The sequence below is a fragment of the Pleurodeles waltl genome, chromosome 8 (genome assembly GCF_031143425.1).
Source record: "Pleurodeles waltl isolate 20211129_DDA chromosome 8, aPleWal1.hap1.20221129, whole genome shotgun sequence".
Lineage (NCBI taxonomy): Eukaryota > Metazoa > Chordata > Amphibia > Caudata > Salamandridae > Pleurodeles > Pleurodeles waltl.
The window spans coordinates 2,382,409-2,399,624 of NC_090447.1; the positions used below are offsets into that span (position 1 = coordinate 2,382,409).

The window sequence follows — 17,216 nt, forward strand, 5'->3', positions numbered from 1 at the left end:
AAAAGATTGTGGACGATGTTGGTCGAGGAAATGCATTTGCAGATGAGGTAGCGAAAAAGACAGCCAGAGACAACACAAGTCGAATGTATGTTGCAGGTCCGCAAACTGCGTAAGAGAAAAGGGAATGTGTGAAGATACAGTAGAGAGTGTGAAATCAATTCAAGGAGAGGCTACGGAGAATGAGTTGAGAAAGTGGAAGGAAAGTACAGGAATGTTAGATGAGATGGGATGTTGGGTTGAATTATCAGAACATCAACGTTGGCTGTTACCAGATGCTTATGTACTACCTGTAGTTACTATGGCACATGGTCCAGCTCACCTAAGTGCAAAAGGAATATGTAAACTTCTGGCTCCAGTGTGGCAAAATGAGGGGATCCCAAAGTGTGCAAACAATGTAGTAAAACATTGTATTGTTTGCTTGATGTACAATCCGGGAAAGGGAACCCCAACTCCAGCAGGTCATTTTGCTCCTCCAACATATCCATTTGAGGTGTTGCAGATCGATTATATTCACATGGAACGATGCAACAACCTCAAATATGTTCTGGTGGTAGTATGTGCTTTTTCTAGATGGGTAGAAGCCTACCCTCTGAAGGACAATACTGCTTTATCAACTGCCAAAATACTTTTGAAAGAATTCTTCCCTAGGTTTGGTTTGCCGCGCATTGTCTGGAGTGACAATGGGAGCGAATTTGTGGGTCAAGTCATGCAAAAAGTTTGTGCAGGTCTTGGCATAAAACAGAAGTTCCACGCGGCGAATCACCCACAGTCGGCTGGTTTAGTAGAATGCTACAATGGAACCTTGAAGCTTAAAATTGCTAAGGTGCAAGCTAGCACAGGACTTAATTGGTCTGATGCTTTACCATTGGCTCTTCTGTCCACCAGAACAGCAGTACACTCTCGTTTGGGGCTTACCCCTTACGAAGTGATATTTGGTCGCCCAGCTAATGTATGGGGAGTTCTTCGCGCTAAGAAATACTCAGACTTGCCATACCCGATGTTGATTGACTACTTGCATGACCTTACAACTAAATTGCGTGTTCTTCATCAACAGGTTCAGAGTGCTCTACCAGAGGCTTCCACAGACCCAGGTCATTCCATCCGACCAGGTGACTGGGTCTGCACGAAAAATTTCCAACGACAGAGAAATTTGGAGCCCAGATGGAGAGAGCCACGCCTGGTTCTTTTGACCACAAGAACAGCAGTTAAAGTCGAAGGAAAGAAAAACTGGGTGCATGCCGTGCACTGCAAGAAAGTGCCTTTGCCCTTGCCTTTCGATCAGTGGGTCCGTAGAGGCATCAGTGACTCTGAAAGTGAGAAAGTTCCGCAATTTGTACCATTCAGTGATGCGCGTCTAATTGGAACACTTTCTGAGAAAGAGGACGACGACATCCTTCAAGAAGCAATACCATCGCATCGTCGCTTGAACACGACAAATCCAGGAACATTGTTTCAAAACCAGACTGCCTCTGGACAGGAACGCTATAATTTGAGACCAAGACCAAAGAACTTGTAAATTTCTCTCCTATGTAGTACTCTATCCCGGTTGCAGGGTCACGGTAGGAGTCTTAGTTACGACCTGAGTAAGTGGCAATAGGCCTGCAGGACCTCACAGTGTCATAGGACGGTAGATAATCGTGACTACAGTGATTGAGGAAGATTGCCGTGAGCATCCACTTAGAAAGATGGAGGCTACATTAGATAAAAGAGAAAGTAAAAATGTAAAGAATAATTGTAAAGAAATATATAGTCGTTGTAGTATTGCTCTATGCGTCATTATATTGTCGTGTATTCTTTTGGCATCTGTAAACTGGATCATTATTACTCTGCAGCAAAAAGTTGTCTCTTCTCCTACCTCTACATCTTCTTCTACTATCTCTCCGCACCTATTTCACACTCTTCCCCAGCATGAACTCATCAGAAGAACTGAATACTTTAACAATTCCTTCGTCCAGTTGTTACATCAACATCAGTTAGTGATCAATACAACTGACTGTTGGGTGTGTGGACTCATACCACATACGGTAGAAAAAGGAATGCCATATTTAGTTCTTCCATTCTCCTATGAAGGTTCCGCTTGGGCTTATTTTGTCATTTTCAATAATGCATATCAAAGTAAAATTAAACAACCTGTCAGTTCACATAGTGTTGGTTCAAATTTCAGTCATAGTTTATTGATAAAGGGAATGGTAGCTATGGCTAAAATCATGGAAAAAAGTGAAGCTTCCATAGATGAAAGAAAAGCATATACCAATTGGAACATAACTAATTACATTTCCAGCCTCAATGATAAGGTTAAGCAAGGAAAATCTCCTCCGATACGGGTCATACCCCAACAAGGAAATTTCTGTCTGCAAATAAATGGTAGAACTCCAAACACCGGACAAAGAGAAAGTTTATGTTCCCATACATATGTTTATTCAGCCCTGAATTCACTGCCGTTAGTACCATCTCAAGGTACATACTTCGTTTGCCACGATAGGGCTTATACATGGTTGCCAGCTGATTTCTCTGGTACTTGTTATATAGCCTTTCTTCTTCCCCCTACATACACCGCTCCTGCGAACCATCATAAAATAGATATGGCAGAGGGATTGTGGATTCGAAAGACACAGCAGGACAAGAGGGAGGAGATTTCCTCAAAGGATTTCTTCCCTTCTGGGGTCCAATGGCCAACAGCAGAAATATAAGGCAATTGGTTCGTGTCGTAGAAACCACCATAGACATCACTGTAGGAGCTTTAAGTAACATTACAGCTGAACTACAGGCTGATCGTCTTATGACCTTGCAGAACCGTGTTGCCTTAGACTTTGTTCTTGCGGACCGTGGTGGAGTATGCAAATTGATCGGATCAAGTTGCTGTATTTTCATACCTAATGACGCTCCGACAGTATACCAAGCTATCTCTAAGTTACACATAATCTCCGAGTCGATTCATCAGGACGAAGGAGATTGGTCCTTTTCAGAGTGGTTTTGGGGAATACTGTCCAAATGGGGTTGGAAGGTATTGACATTCTTTGGAGTAATTTTAGCTTTTATATTCTCTTGTTGTCTTTGTATGCACTGCGGTCCTGCCATCTGCAACCTATGTGCTACTGCATGTATTCCCAAACCCAAGTCACAAAGAGCAGAGAATATCAAAATGATGGTACAGCAACAGCTTGATGACCTCATAGCCATAGACATCGACTCAGATTAACATGAGTTTGTGTATCTTGCCTGAGTTCTGGCAAAAGGAGGGTCTGAGGAAATTCGATTTTTAATACGATCGTATCGACCCGCCATTTTGTGGCCCGCCGCCATTTTATGTTGCCTTCACTCAGGCAGCACAGCGAACGAAGTCCATTCTGCCTTTTCTGCTTATTCTGCAACATGGTGTTCAAAACAGCCTTCTGCCTCTATCTTTACAAGGCTGGTATTAAGGTCTGACCGAGTACACTAATCCCTGTCTGGTTTTCTAATCCTTGTTTCAACTATCTGTAGGCTCACACTATTCTCCGCCGATCTTATCTTATCGTCTGGCCTTCGCTGTCCTTTGCTAGTATTCTCTCATTTCACAACTGTCCTCCAAACGCACACAAACTTATCGCACCACATGCAACTTCGTTGTGGATCGGTTAATGAATTAGTTCAAGGGAGGGGTGACAAACACAGCTGGAGGGGAGGCAACCTTAAGTCACTTGATACTTTGTTTTCCAATTCCTTCTATTGGTGCTGTCTTGTTTTCCGACATTTCTATTGGCTCTGTTCTATCTTTACATTATTCTTACTGGCTCCTTTCTATGTGTTCTGGGAGTGTATGTAGTTAATAAATGGTTTTTATACGGTATATAAGATTGTGCGCCACAAAGTAAAGTGGCAGTCTCCTGAGAACATACCTTGTGTACTTCTTGGACAACTGTACTAGCTGCAGCTAATAAAATCTGATCTTTTACGCCTGACAGAGTGTCCCGTGTCTCTGTTAGTTGAGGCAGGTGAATCCAAGGAGATTTCAGGCGTACCCTGCGCCGCCAGGCCCATAAGGTTCTGGTTCTTCAGTGTGGGTGACAACCTCAGTGTGTTTCAGCTGATGCTCACCTAGTTCTACTGTACTAGTTGCTTGGCTGAGCTGGGGTCCCCGTGGGCTTCAGAGGGTGTGGGTGACCACCTCCATGTGTTTCAGCTGATGCTCACCTAGTTCTACGGTTTTAGTTGCTTTGCTGACCTTGGGTCCCCGTGGGCCTCAGAGGATATGGATGACAACCACTGTGGGTTTCAGCTGATGCTCACCTAGTTCTACGGTATTAGTTGCCTGGTTGAGCTCGGGTCCCCTGGGCCTCAGAGGGTGTGGGTGACAACCTCCGTGTGTTTCAGCTGATGCTCACCTAGTTCTACGATATTAGTTGCCTGGTTGAGCTCGGGTCCCCTGGGCCTCAGAGGGTGTGAGTGACAACCTCTGTATGTTTCAGCTGATGCTCACCTAGTTTTACGGGATTAGTTGATGGCTGACCTCGGGTCCCCGTGGGCCTCAGAGGGTGTGGGTGACAACCTCAGTGTGTTTCAGCTGATGCTCACCTAGTTCTACGGTATTAGTTACCTGGTTGAGCTCGGGTCCCCTGGGCCTCAGAGGGTGTGGGTGACAACCTCCGTGTGTTTCAGCTGATGCTCACCTAGTTCTACTGTACTAGTTGCTTGGCTGAGCTGGGGTCCCCGTGGGCTTCAGAGGGTGTGGGTGACAACCTCCATGTGTTTCAGCTGATGCTCACCTAGTTCTACGGTTTTAGTTGCTTGGCTGACCTTGGGTCCCCGTGGGCCTCAGAGGATATGGATGACAACCACTGTGGGTTTCAGCTGATGCTCACCTAGTTCTACGGTATTAGTTGCCTGGTTGAGCTCGGGTCCCCTGGGCCTCAGAGGGTGTGGGTGACAACCTCCGTGTGTTTCAGCTGATGCTCACCTAGTTCTACGGTATTAGTTGCTTGGTTGAGCTGGGGTCCCCATGGGCCTCAGAGGGTGTGGGTGACAACCTCCGTGTGTTTAAGCTGATGCTCACCTAGTTCTACGGTATTAGATGCCTGGTTGAGCTCGGGTCCCCTGGGCCTCAGAGGGTGTGCGTGACAACCTCCGTGTGTTTCAGCTGATGCTCACCTAGTTCTACGGTATTAGTTTGTTGGTTGAGCTTGGGCCCCCTGGACCTCAGAGGGTGTGGGTGACAACCAGAGGGTGTGGGTGACAACCTCTGTGTGTTTCAGCTGATGCTCAACTAGTTCTGCGGTATTAGTTGCTTGGCTGACCTCGGGTCCCCTTGGTCCTCAGAGGGTGTGGAAGGGGTTCCCGGTGGGCCTCAGAGGGTGTGGAAGGGGTCCCCGGTTGGCCTCAGATGGTGTGGGTGGGGTCCTCGGTGGGCCTCAGAGGGTGTGGGTGACAACCTCCGTGTGTTTCAGCTGATGCTCACCTAGTTCCACGGTATTAGTTGCTTGGTTGAGCTGGGTTCCCCGGTGGGCCTCAGAGGGTGTGGGTGACAACCTCCGTGTGTGTCAGCTGATGCTCACCTAGTTCTGCGGTATTAGTTGCTTGGCTGACCTCGGGTCCCCTGGGCCTCAGAGGGTGTGGGTGGGGTCCCCGGTGGGCCTCAGAGGGTGTGGGTGGGGTCCCCGGTGGGCCTCAGAGGGTGTGGGTGACAACCTCCGTGTGTTTCAGCTGATGCTCACCTAGTTCTACAGTATTAGTTGCTTGGTTGAGCTGGGGTCCCCGGTGGGCCTCAGAGGGTGTGGGTGACAACCTCCGTGTGTTTTAGCTGATGCTCACCTAGTTCTGCGGTATTAGTTGCTTGGCTGACCTCGGGTCCCCTGGGCCTCAGAGGGTGTGGGTGGGGTCCCCGGTGGGCCTCAGAGGGTGTGGGTGACAACCTCCGTGTGTTTCAGCTGATGCTCACCTAGTTCTACGGTATTAGTGAAAGTCAGGCCGCAGTCACACGTGTGTGAGTTCATCCCCATGTGCTGCATGTGGTGCTTCTTCAGGTAGACGGAGCGGCTGAAGCTGACCCCACACTCTCGGCACACGTAGGGCTTCTCCCCCGTGTGCACCCGCTGATGGATCTTCAAGGATGAGGCGTCCCGGAAGCTCTTCCTGCACTCGATGCACATGTAGGGCTTCTCTCCCGTGTGTATGCGCTGGTGCTTGTGTAGCGTGGACAGCGCCCCGAAGCGTCTCCCACACTCGTCACAGGGAAAGGGCTTCTCTCCTGTGTGTATCTGCTGGTGACGGTTCAAGTGAGACGAGCGGCCAAAGTTCTTGCCGCATAATTCGCAGGCGTAGGGCTTGGCGCCGGTGTGAGAGAGCCGGTGCTTGGTGAGGGAGGACGCGTCGGCGAAGCTCTGGCCGCATTCGCCGCACACGTAGGGCAGCTCCCCCGTGTGCATCTTCAGGTGCCGGATCAGGTGGCAGGAGCGGCCAAAGCTCTTCCCACACTCAGTGCATGAGAAGGGCTTCTCCCCTGTGTGCGTCAGCTGATGCTTCAGCACCGAGGACATGTCACTGAAGGCCTTCCCGCACTCCTCGCACTTGTGGGGCTTCAGGCCTGCGTGGGTCTGCTCGTGCTTGATGCGTGTGGATGCGTGGGTGAAGCCTCTGCCGCACACTTTACAGAGGTGTGGTTTCTTTCCTGTGTGGATTTTCTGGTGTCTGAAAAGATAGCCTTTCACACTAAAGGTCTTTCCACATTCACTACATGAATAGGGTTTTTCTTCTGTGTGGATGAGTTGGTGTTTCCTGAGCAGTATTGTGTCTCTGAATGTCTTTCCACACTCACTACATGTAAATGGCCTTTCACCTGTATGTATTTTCAAGTGACTTATCAGCTTTGATTTAAGTGTAAAGCGTTTGTCACATTCGGTGCACGCATGTGGTTTCCTCAGTTTGACCTCCTCTGCGCTGAGATTTCTTTTTTCAGAACCAGGGTTGGCCTCTTGGGTGGTAAGTGCCTTTTCTGCATGTTCCTGCTGATGCATCGTCAGGCTCTGCAAGTCACAGAAAGTTTGCTCACAGCTCTGGCACTGATGCACCTCCTTCAGTTGGATCATGCCCGTGTGGCCTTCCTGGTGTTCACTTGGATGTGACGCAGAGCCGTCCTTCACCCCACATGTGCTACACCCGAAGATCGCCTCTTCTTTGTGTGTTTGCAGGTGAGTGACCAGTGCTGAGTCAGGAGCATCGCTTTCACCACGGTGGCTGCACAGGTTCGCTGCTGCACTAGGGTTACATTCCTCAAAGTTGACATGATTCCTTTCGGGCCTGGCATCGCCTTCCAGGGCTGTTGCGTGTTCTTGCTCATGGATTGCTAAACTCAAAGAGTCAAAGAAAATCATCTCACACCTGCAACACTGAAACATTTCCTCCTTCAGCTTTAACCCTGTGCTTAGTGTCTCCAAACTGGTTTTTGTTTTAGTTAATCCAGTGTGGATCTTCTGGTGTTCGATTAGATGGGGCGCAGACACACATTTCTTTCCACATTCGATGCATGTAAAGGGTTTCTCGCCTGCATGGATTTTCAAGTGACTTATCAGTGTTGCTTCAAGTTTAAAGCTTTTACCACATTCAGTACACAAATGTGGTTTTATGCCAAGGTTTAATTCCTCAAAGTTTACATTCGTTCTGTGTGAGCGAGTCTCCGCAAGCTTGGCTGTAATCTCCATCCCTGTGTGTTCCCGCTGGTGTATCTGTAGGCTCCTGGAGTCACAGAAAAGGTTTTCACACTTGAGGCACTGAAACACCTCCTCCTTCTGACTTGAACCTGGGAAAGCTACTGCCTCCAGATTCAGTTTGATTTTGGTGAATATATTGTGCGTTTTCTGGTGTTCCAAGAGATGGGATGCGGACTCACATTTCAACCCACATTCAACACACGGATAAGGATTCTCTACTGTGTGTATTTTTAGGTGACTGATTAGTGTTGATTCAAGTTTGAAACGCTTTCCACACTCACTACATGAGTGCGGTTTTTCACTCAGATCTAAATCCTCCATACTGTGATTTTTCTGTTCAGGACCAGTATGGTCATCTTGGGTTAGCCCAGAGTGGATTTTCTGGTGTTTGATGAGATGCAACTCAGAGACACATTTTTTCCCACATTCAGTGCATGGAAAAAGCTTCTCTCCTGTGTGTGCTTTCAGGTGACTTCTCAGCCTAGATTCAAGTTTAAACGTTTTACCACATTCACAACACACATGCGGTTTTGTGCTAAGGGTTAATTCTTCCGAATTTAGATTCTCTCCTTCAGGGCCAGTACTGTTGTGTTGGCTTATGTTTTCCATTTCTGTGTGCTCCTGCTGGTGTATGGTTAGGGATCCTGAGTTACAGAATCTTTCCTCACACATAAGGCACTGAAACGTTTCCTCCTCCAGATTTAAGCCTGTTTTAGACAGGGTACTGTGTATTTTAAGGTGTTCGAGGAGCTGAGATGCAGAATCACATTTCAGCCCACATTCAATACACGGATATGAGTTCTCTACTGTGTGTTTTTTCAGGTGACTCATTAGTGTTGACTCAAGCTTGAAACGACTTCCACATTCACTGCAAGAATGTGGTTTCACACTCAGATTTAAATCCCCCAAGGTCAAACTCTTTCCTATTGGACTTGTGCCTCCATGCTGGGTTGTCATTTCCATACCTGCATGCTCTTGCTGGTGTATGGTTAAGCTCCATGAATCACAAAAACATTGTTCACACTTTGGGCACTGAAAGACCCGGTCTTCCAAGGTTAATCCACTGTGGGTTTCTTGGTGTTGCGTTAGCTGAAGCGCAGATGCACATGGAACTCCACATTCATCAGACTGATAGATCATCTCTCCAGAGTGTATCTTCAGATCATTCGTCATTGTTGAGTTAAAACCCTCACCACATTCACTGTTCGAGTTCAGTCTTGTTTTCAGGTTTAATTCCTCAATGCTGAGATTTGCTTGTTCAGGGCTAGCGTCTGTGTGCTGGTTTGAGGTTTCCATTTCTGCATGTTCTTGTTGGTGTAGTCGTAGACTCAATGAGTCATGAAAACCTTTCTCACCAGTAATGCAATGATGAACTCCCTCCTCCTTGTTTAATCTTTTGTGGGTCTTCTCGTGCGTCAAGAGCCGGAGTGCAGAGGCACATTTTATGCCACATTCACTACATATATACTGTTTGTCTTTTCTGTGTGTTCCTTGGTGTATGAGAAGTGCTGAGGAAACAAAAAAACTCTCAGGGCACTGATCACATTTGTATGGTTTGTCTCCTGTGTAACTTCTCCTGTACACGTGTTGGCACACATGGGAGGAGGCACTGTCGAAGCATTTGCCACATTTATTGCAGATGTAAGTCATCAAAGATGGATGTGCTCCTTGCTCTTCACTGGAGTTGACTGATTTGGGCACATATTCAGACAAAGCGGGTTGATATTCTGCGTTCATCGGCACCAGCTTCTGAGCATTGCTAGTTTCCTCGTTTTCACTTGATACTGCATAAACCATCTTATCTGATCCTTGGTCACCGGTGCATCTTTCAGGACTCTCCAATTTATGTTTCTTTCTTGACGAGTTGTCTGCGTGAGAAAGAACAGATAGAAATCATTAGTTCAAATCAGTAATTGGTATTGATTGTTAAAAAGTGAACTAGATGAGATACAGTACAATGCACAGCTAATGCTGGACTGTGTGTGACTCCTCATTATGAGGCAAGTCTCCAAAGCACTCAGGCCATCATTTTGACTTTGATGTTTTTTTGCGAAGACCGCAGTCGAAGCAGGCGCCAAAAGAACACCAGTGTTGGCGGTCCAAAGACCACCATATTACGTGTCACCTATGGATTTCCACCCATAAACAGGCAGAAATCCGACACCGTCGGCCTCACAGACGACGGGTGAGAGGCGGTTCCACCGCCAGCACTGCCACTCCAGAAGGACTCCGCCCGCCATATTACGAGCAGTAATATGGCATGGCGCTCCTTGAATGGCAGTGCAGCATTGGTGGTGGAATCGCCAACACCCACCCCCTCCCAGATGACCACCTCGACATGGGCTGCTGCGCGGCCCAGACAGGTAGGTGGACCGACTGGAAAGGGGGTGTGTGTGTATGTGTGTGGTAGATGCTTGTGCATGGTGTGTGTATGTAAGTGTGTGAGTGTCGGAATGGGTGTGCATGCATGTGTGTGTGACTGCATGTGGGCGTGGTGATGTCTGTGTATGAATGCAGAGGGTGGAGGCATGCGTGAATGCGTGCGTGGTAGTGTGTGTGCATGAATGCGGAGGGTGGTGGTGTGTGTGTGTGCATGAATGCGGAGTGTGGGGTTGTCTAGGAAAGCAGAGGGGGGTGCGTATGCGTGCGGGCGAGTGGGGGTGCGTGTCTGATTGTGTGCGGTTGGGGGCGGGTGCTTGGATGTATGCATGCGGTCGGGTGGGAGTGTGTGTCAGGAAGTGTGTGGGTGAGTGGGGGTGTGTGTGGACATGTGCCGGCAACAGGAATGGAGATTCCAGTCCCTGGATGCGTTACCGCCAGGGTTTTCGTGGCGGGGTGGTTTGCTGCCTCGTAATATGGAGGTCTTAGGCATACTGCCGGGCGTGCCAGTCCGACGGGACTGGCGGCATTGTGGAGGTTTGGCTTCGGCCAAACTGCGACCTCGTAATGTGGCGGTCTTTACCGCTGGGACTGCAGCGGTAAGACCGTCACCTCGAGTGTGCACAGTGAGGGTCTCAGTTTGTAACACTGGTTTAGAAGTCCTTTAAAATATTATCTAGAAATGGCATTAAATATCCCTCTTGCTGACGCACCCACATGCATGTATACATACATTTATATCCGCGGACACGTCCACATGCATATGCACAGTCCCTCGCACCCATTACAACAGTAGCAACAGCTGCTTTGTAGTTTTACAATGAAAGGGAAATTTTTAGACTACAAATTAGGTTGTGCTATTTGACGATGTAACAATAAAAAAAACATATGCTATACTTTGTGCAGACTCAGCAAATGCGATAAAGACTGGTGAGAGGTGTAGCAATAATGTCAGATGAGGAATCCAAAACATCTTTTCGCCACGTCAACTCCCACAGGAAGTTCTGGGATCAGCTATGGAAATATCTGGCAAAGGTTAGCATGCTCAAGGGTCACCTTCAGAGGATGTTCAGTTCCTCGTGACACCTTTAGTGCAGACCGGTCACACAGCTCAAATGTTTTATGGGAAGGGACGAGTTCAAAACTTGTGGCATTTCAGTCTAATATTTGTTTTGCCATCACGAACTTTGTTTGCACAAAACTCTGAGCCAGCAGGACTAACATCACCAAACTAGCAGTCTGGCGGTGCGTCCGTCCTCTGATGCCTTTTCTTGATTTGGTGAGGCCAGAAGAATGTAATTACATGCGCAAGTGCTGCAAACCATGTAACACGTGTGTGACTGACGGAAAGATACGGATCATGACTCGCGAACAACAATATACGAGCATTGTGATTGTGCAGTAGGCACCCATAACATGCTGGCTTCAAAACTTCAGGTACACAAGAAAAACAAACAGAATGGAGGTGGATGCCACCATGGGGGCTGGCACTATATAATACCTAAGTGGGCAGGCTAGATACTTCCCACACACAAACAAAAAGAAAGAACACAGACACCGTCAATGTGTGCGGATTTAATGCACTGACACGTGCGGTTAAGTACACTAAGGCCAGCAGATAAAAGGGGCTATGGTTGAACAGAAGCCCCTGCTGCAGGACAATGCTGGCATTTGAGTGGAGGTGGAAGGATACACATAGCCAATGGCAGTGAGTGCGGGAGATAAATACTCCGCTTGGCTGAACCGAGGAGTGATTGACAAAGTCTCCAGCAAATGGCTGAAAGAGGCGGGTCGAAGTAAACCAGTGATTTACAGGAGTGGAACAAGGGGGTGGTGCACAGTCACCCTGGCTGAACATAGGTGGGGTATCTTGAAATAAATGCTTCACGGTCTTGCTGAGTGGCAAAGACACATTTCTGGTCCTATCCCCGGCGAGTGAAATCCAATCCACCTTGACCAATGGTGGGGATTTTTCTATTTTATTATCGCCAAGCCTGGCATACAAGCCAGAGGGTTATTAATGTCCAACCCTCCCACTTTGCCTAAGGTTTAGGTGGGTTACAAAAAAGTAAATGCACAGAGCAGATTCCAGCTGCCCTGGTGCCCAGAACACCCTGCCCCCTTTGTGTCCAAGTGGGTGAAGAGTTGCACCCTGGCATCAAAACAGTGTAGGGTGTGTGTGCATTTGAGGCCCAACCACCCCACCTTGCCCAAGGGATGATGTTTGTATTCTTCCCACCGCCATGTCCAAATGATGAGGGGTGAAGCAAAGACTACAACTTAAGGGACAGCGGCCGATGACTGACACACACTTGTGGCCAGGTCAGCAGGAGAGCTGTGAGCTGTGAAAGGCCTCCTACCCCTTCACAAAAATGAGGGTAAGGTAGGGTGCCACAATTTACACCCATCTCATTGGACTGTTTCCAAATGATAATACAATAAAAAAACAAGGACTGCCAAGTTTGTTTTTCTATGACAGGAGTTATGGCAGACAGATAAAACTTTATTATAAAGTATAAAAAAAGACTCTCACCTCTCTGGCCATCGGCAATGCATGGGTGGCATTCAACCATGGGGGAAATGGGCACAATCGGAATATAGCTGCAATTTTGCAACAAAAAGTTTCGTATTAGAATTGGAATTTCGGTAAAAATGCCTGTATGGCCTTGCCGAATTTGATTTTTGTTTCACAAAACATGTAAACATAAGAAGGGATTAAAATTAAAAGGTTCCGCGTGTCCTCATCATTACATGCTCACACACATATATAGCATCAGACAATCAATCAATCAAAAAAAATTATAGAGCGCGCTACTCACCCGTGAGGGTCTCAAGGCGCTGGGGGGGGGATGAAAAGGCGGGGGAGGGGGGCAGGGAGGGTCACTGTTCGTACAGCCATGTCTTGAGGCCCTTTCTGAAGAGCAGGAGGTCTTTGGTTTTGCGAAAGTTGGTGGGGAGGGAGTTCCAGGTTTTGGGGGCGAGGTAGGAGAAGGACTTGCCTCCTGTGGTGGTGCGTTGGATGCGGGGAACTGTGGCTAGGGCAAGGTCGGCTGATCGGAGGTTGCGTGTGGGAGTGTGGAAGTTCACTCTTTCGTTGAGGTAGGTTGGGCCGGTGTTGTGGAGGGATTTGTGTGCCTGGATGAGGATCTTGAATGTGATTCTCTTGTCTATGGGGAGCCAGTGAAGGGATTTGAGGTGTGGTGAGATATGTTCGTGGCGGGGGAGGCCAAGGACGAGGCGCGCAGCTGTTTTCTGGATTCTCTGGAGTTTGCGTTTGAGTTTGAGTGTGGTGCCGGCGTAGAGGGTGTTAACATAGTCTAGTCTGCTGCTAATGAGTGCATGGGTGACTGTCTTTCTGGTCTCTGGTGGAATCCATTTGAAGGAACCCAACTAACCATACAACAACCCAAATTCAAATGCCAACCATCATAATCCCACACAACCAACATCATGTGGCAACACGCAAACCAAAATACACACAGAGCCATCAATTCACACCAACACAACAACTGTCACACATTACCACAACCAAGATCAGAACTCAACACATGCACCTTCATACACCAGCATACCATTCATCACACATCCGCACAAATATCAGATGCCAACAAACCCACCATCATGCATCCAAAAAATCCACCATCAACGTTATAGTTAAAAAAAAGCACCATCATACCCCACCATCGTACACCAGCCAATCAACCATCACAGGTCCACACAACCACCATCACATGACAACACAACACCATCATATGTTCACACAACTAGCATCAAGGGGGTCATTATGACCCTGGCGGAAGGCGGAGAACCGGCGGTAAGACAACAGGCTGGCGGTCTTACATTGTGGAATTATGACCATGGCGGTTACCGCCATGGTCATCCGCCAGTTATCCATTGTAGGAGGCTGGCCTGGCTTGTAGTGGATACCAAGGGGTACTTACACTCTGTACCAGGACCAGTTATCCCTTATTAGTGTAGAAGAGGTGTTTCTAGCAGCTTAGGCTGATAGAAGGTAGCTATGGAGAGCAGCTTAGGCTGAACTAGGAGACATGCAAAGCTCCTACTATACCACTAGTGCCATATGCACAATATCATAAGAAAACACAATACACAGACATACTAAAAATAAAGGTTCTTTTTTTTAATGACAATATGCCAAAGTATCTCAGGGAGTACCCTCAGTATGAGGATAGCAAATATACAAATGATATATGTACACAATACAAAAAATAGGCAGTAATAGCAAAAGGAAGTATTGCAAGCAATGTATAGTCACAATAGATTGCAATGAGAACACATAGGTATAGGGGCAACACAAACCATATACTCTAGAAGTGGAATGCGAACCACAAATGGACCCCAAACCTATGTGAGCTTGTAGAGGGTCGCTGGGACTAGAAGAAAACAGTGAGGGTTAGAAAAATAGCCCACCCCAAGACCCTGAAAAGTAGGTGTAAAGTGCACCTATATTCCCCAGAGAGCACAGAAGTCGTGATAGGGGAATTCTGCAAGGAAGACCAACACCAGCAATGCAACAACGATGGATTTCCGGACAAGAGTACCTGTGGAACAAGGGGACCAAGTCCAAGAGTCGTGACAAAGTCGAGATTGGGCAGATGCCCAGGAAATTCCAGCTGAGGGTGCAAAGAAGCTGCCACCGGATGGTAGAAGCTGTCGATTCTGCAAGAACGAAGAGGACTAGGAACTTCCCCTTTGGAGGATGGATGTCCCACGTCGTGAAGAAGCTTGCAGAGGAGTTCCCAAGCAGAAAGACCGCAAACAAGCCGTGCTAGCTGCAAAGGTCGCGGTTAGGGTTTTTGGATGCTGCTGTGGCCCAGGAGGGACCAGGATGTCGCCAATTGCGCGAGGAGACAGAGGGGGCGCCCAGCAAGATAGGGAGCCCTCACAGAAGCAGGCAGCACCCGCAGAAGTGCCGGAACAGGCACTACGAAGAAGAGTGAACCGGAGCTCACCCGAAGTCACAAAAGGAGATCCCACGACACCGGAGGACAACTCAGGAGGTTGTGCACTGCAGGTTAGAGTGTCAGGGACCCAGGCTTGGCTGTGCAAAAAGGAAATCCTGGAAGAGTGCACAGGAGCCGGAGCAGCTGCAAATCACGCGGTACCCAGCAATGCAGTCTAGCGTGGGGAGGCAAGGACTTACCTCCACCAAACTTGGACTGAAGAGTCACTGGACTGTGGGAGTCACAGTTGCTGAGTTCCAGGGACCACGCTCGTCGTGCTGAGAGGGGACCCAGAGGACCGGCGATGCAGTTCTTTTGGTGCCTGCGGTTGCAGGGGGAGGATTCCGTCGTCCCACGGGAGATTTCTTCAGAGCTTCTAGTGCAGAGAGGAGGCAGACTACCCCCACAGCATGCACCACCAGGAAAACAGTCGAGAAGGCGGCAGGATCAGCGATACAAGGTTGCAGTAGTCGTCTTTGCTACTTTGTTGCGGTTTTGCAGGCTTCCTGAGCAGTCAGCGGTCGATTCCTTGGCAGAAGGTGAAGAGAGAGATGCAGAGGAACTCTGATGAGCTCTTGCATTCGTTATCTAAAGAATTCCCCAAAGCAGAGACACTAAATAGCCAGAAAAGGAGGTTTGGCTAATTAGGAAGGAGGATAGGCTAGCAACAGCTATCAGAAGGAGTCTCTGACGTCACCTGATGGCACTGGCCACTCAGAGCAGTCCAGTGTGCAAGCAGCACCTCTGTTTCCAAGATGGCAGAGGTCTGGAGCACACTGGAGGAGCTCTGGGCACCTCCCCTCGGAGGTGCAGGTCAGGGGAGTGGTCACTCCCCTTTCCTTTGTCCAGTTTCGCATCAGAGCAGGGCTGGGGGATCCCTGAACCGGTGTAGACTGGCTTATGTAGAGATGGGCACCATCTGTGTCCATCAAAGCATTTCCAGAGGCTGGGGGAGGCTACTCCTCCCCAGCCCTGACACCTTTTTCCAAAGGGAGAGGGTGTAAAACACCCTCTCTCTGAGGAAGTCCTTTGTTCTGCCTTCCTGGGCCAAGCCTGGCTGGACCCCAGGAGGGCAGAAACCTGTCTGAAGGGTTGGCAGCAGCAGCAGCTGCAGTGAAACCCCGGGAAAGGCAGTTTGGCAGTACCCGGGTCTGTGCTAGAGACTCGGGGGATCATGGAATTGTCTCCCCAATGCCAGGATGCCATTGGGGTGACAATTCCATGATCTTAGACATGTTACATGGCCATGTTCGGAGTTACCATTGTGACGCTGTACATAGGTAGTGACCTACGTCCAGTACACGCGTGTAATGGTGTCTCTGCACTCACAAAGTCCGGGGAATTTGCCCTGAACGATGTGGGGGCACCTTGGCTAGTGCCAGGGTGCCCACACACTAAGTAACTTAGCACCCAACCTTTACCAGGTAAAAGTTAGACATATAGGTGACTTATAGGTTACTGAAGTGCAGTGGTAAATGGCTGTAAAATAACGTGGACGTTATTTCACTCAGGCTGCAGTGGCAGGCCTGTGTAAGAATTGTCAGAGCTCCCTATGGGTGGCAAAAGAAATGCGGCAGCCCATCTCCTGGAACCCCAATACCCTGGGTACCTCAGTACCATATACTAGGGAATTATAAGGGTGTTCCAGTATGCCAATGTGAATTGGTGAAATTGGTCACTAGCCTGTTAGTGACAATTTAGAAAGTAAAGAGAGAGCATAACCACTGAGGTTCTGGTTAGCAGAGCCTCAGTGAGACAGTTAGTCATCGCACAGGGAACACATACAGGGCACACTTATGAGCACTGGGGCCCTGGCTGGCAGGGTCCCAGTGACACATACACTAAAACAAAATATATACATTGAAATATGGGGGTAACATGCCAGGCAAGATGGTACTTTCCTACACAACCCCCCCCCCCAAACAAAGGACAATAAGACTAGCAATGACCTGATGAGTCTTCATTGTCTAAGTGGAAATATCTGGAGAGTCCATCTGCATTGGAGTGGGTACTCCCAGGTCTATTTTCCACTGTATAGTCCATTCCCTGTAGAGATATGGACCACCTCAACAATTTAGGGTTTTCACCTTTCATTTGTTTTAGCCAAAGTAGAGGTTTGTGGTCTGTCTGAACAATGAAGTGAGTGGCAAACAGGTATGGCCTCAACTTCTTCAGTGCCCAGACCACAGCA

At 48.4% G+C, this 17,216-nt stretch overlaps 1 protein-coding gene across 1 annotated transcript in view; it reads right to left on the reverse strand.

Annotated features, from left to right (window-relative positions):
- Positions 1-2,358: 2,358 nt before the first annotated feature.
- LOC138249653 (zinc finger protein 850-like) overlaps positions 2,359-17,216 on the reverse strand; it is a 438,254-nt gene continuing 423,396 nt past the window's right edge. Inside the window, exon 8 of the mRNA XM_069203611.1 lies at positions 2,359-9,550. Coding sequence (XP_069059712.1) covers positions 5,868-9,550 — 3,683 coding nt within the window. The 3' untranslated portion in view covers positions 2,359-5,867. The remainder of the gene's footprint in view (positions 9,551-17,216) is intronic.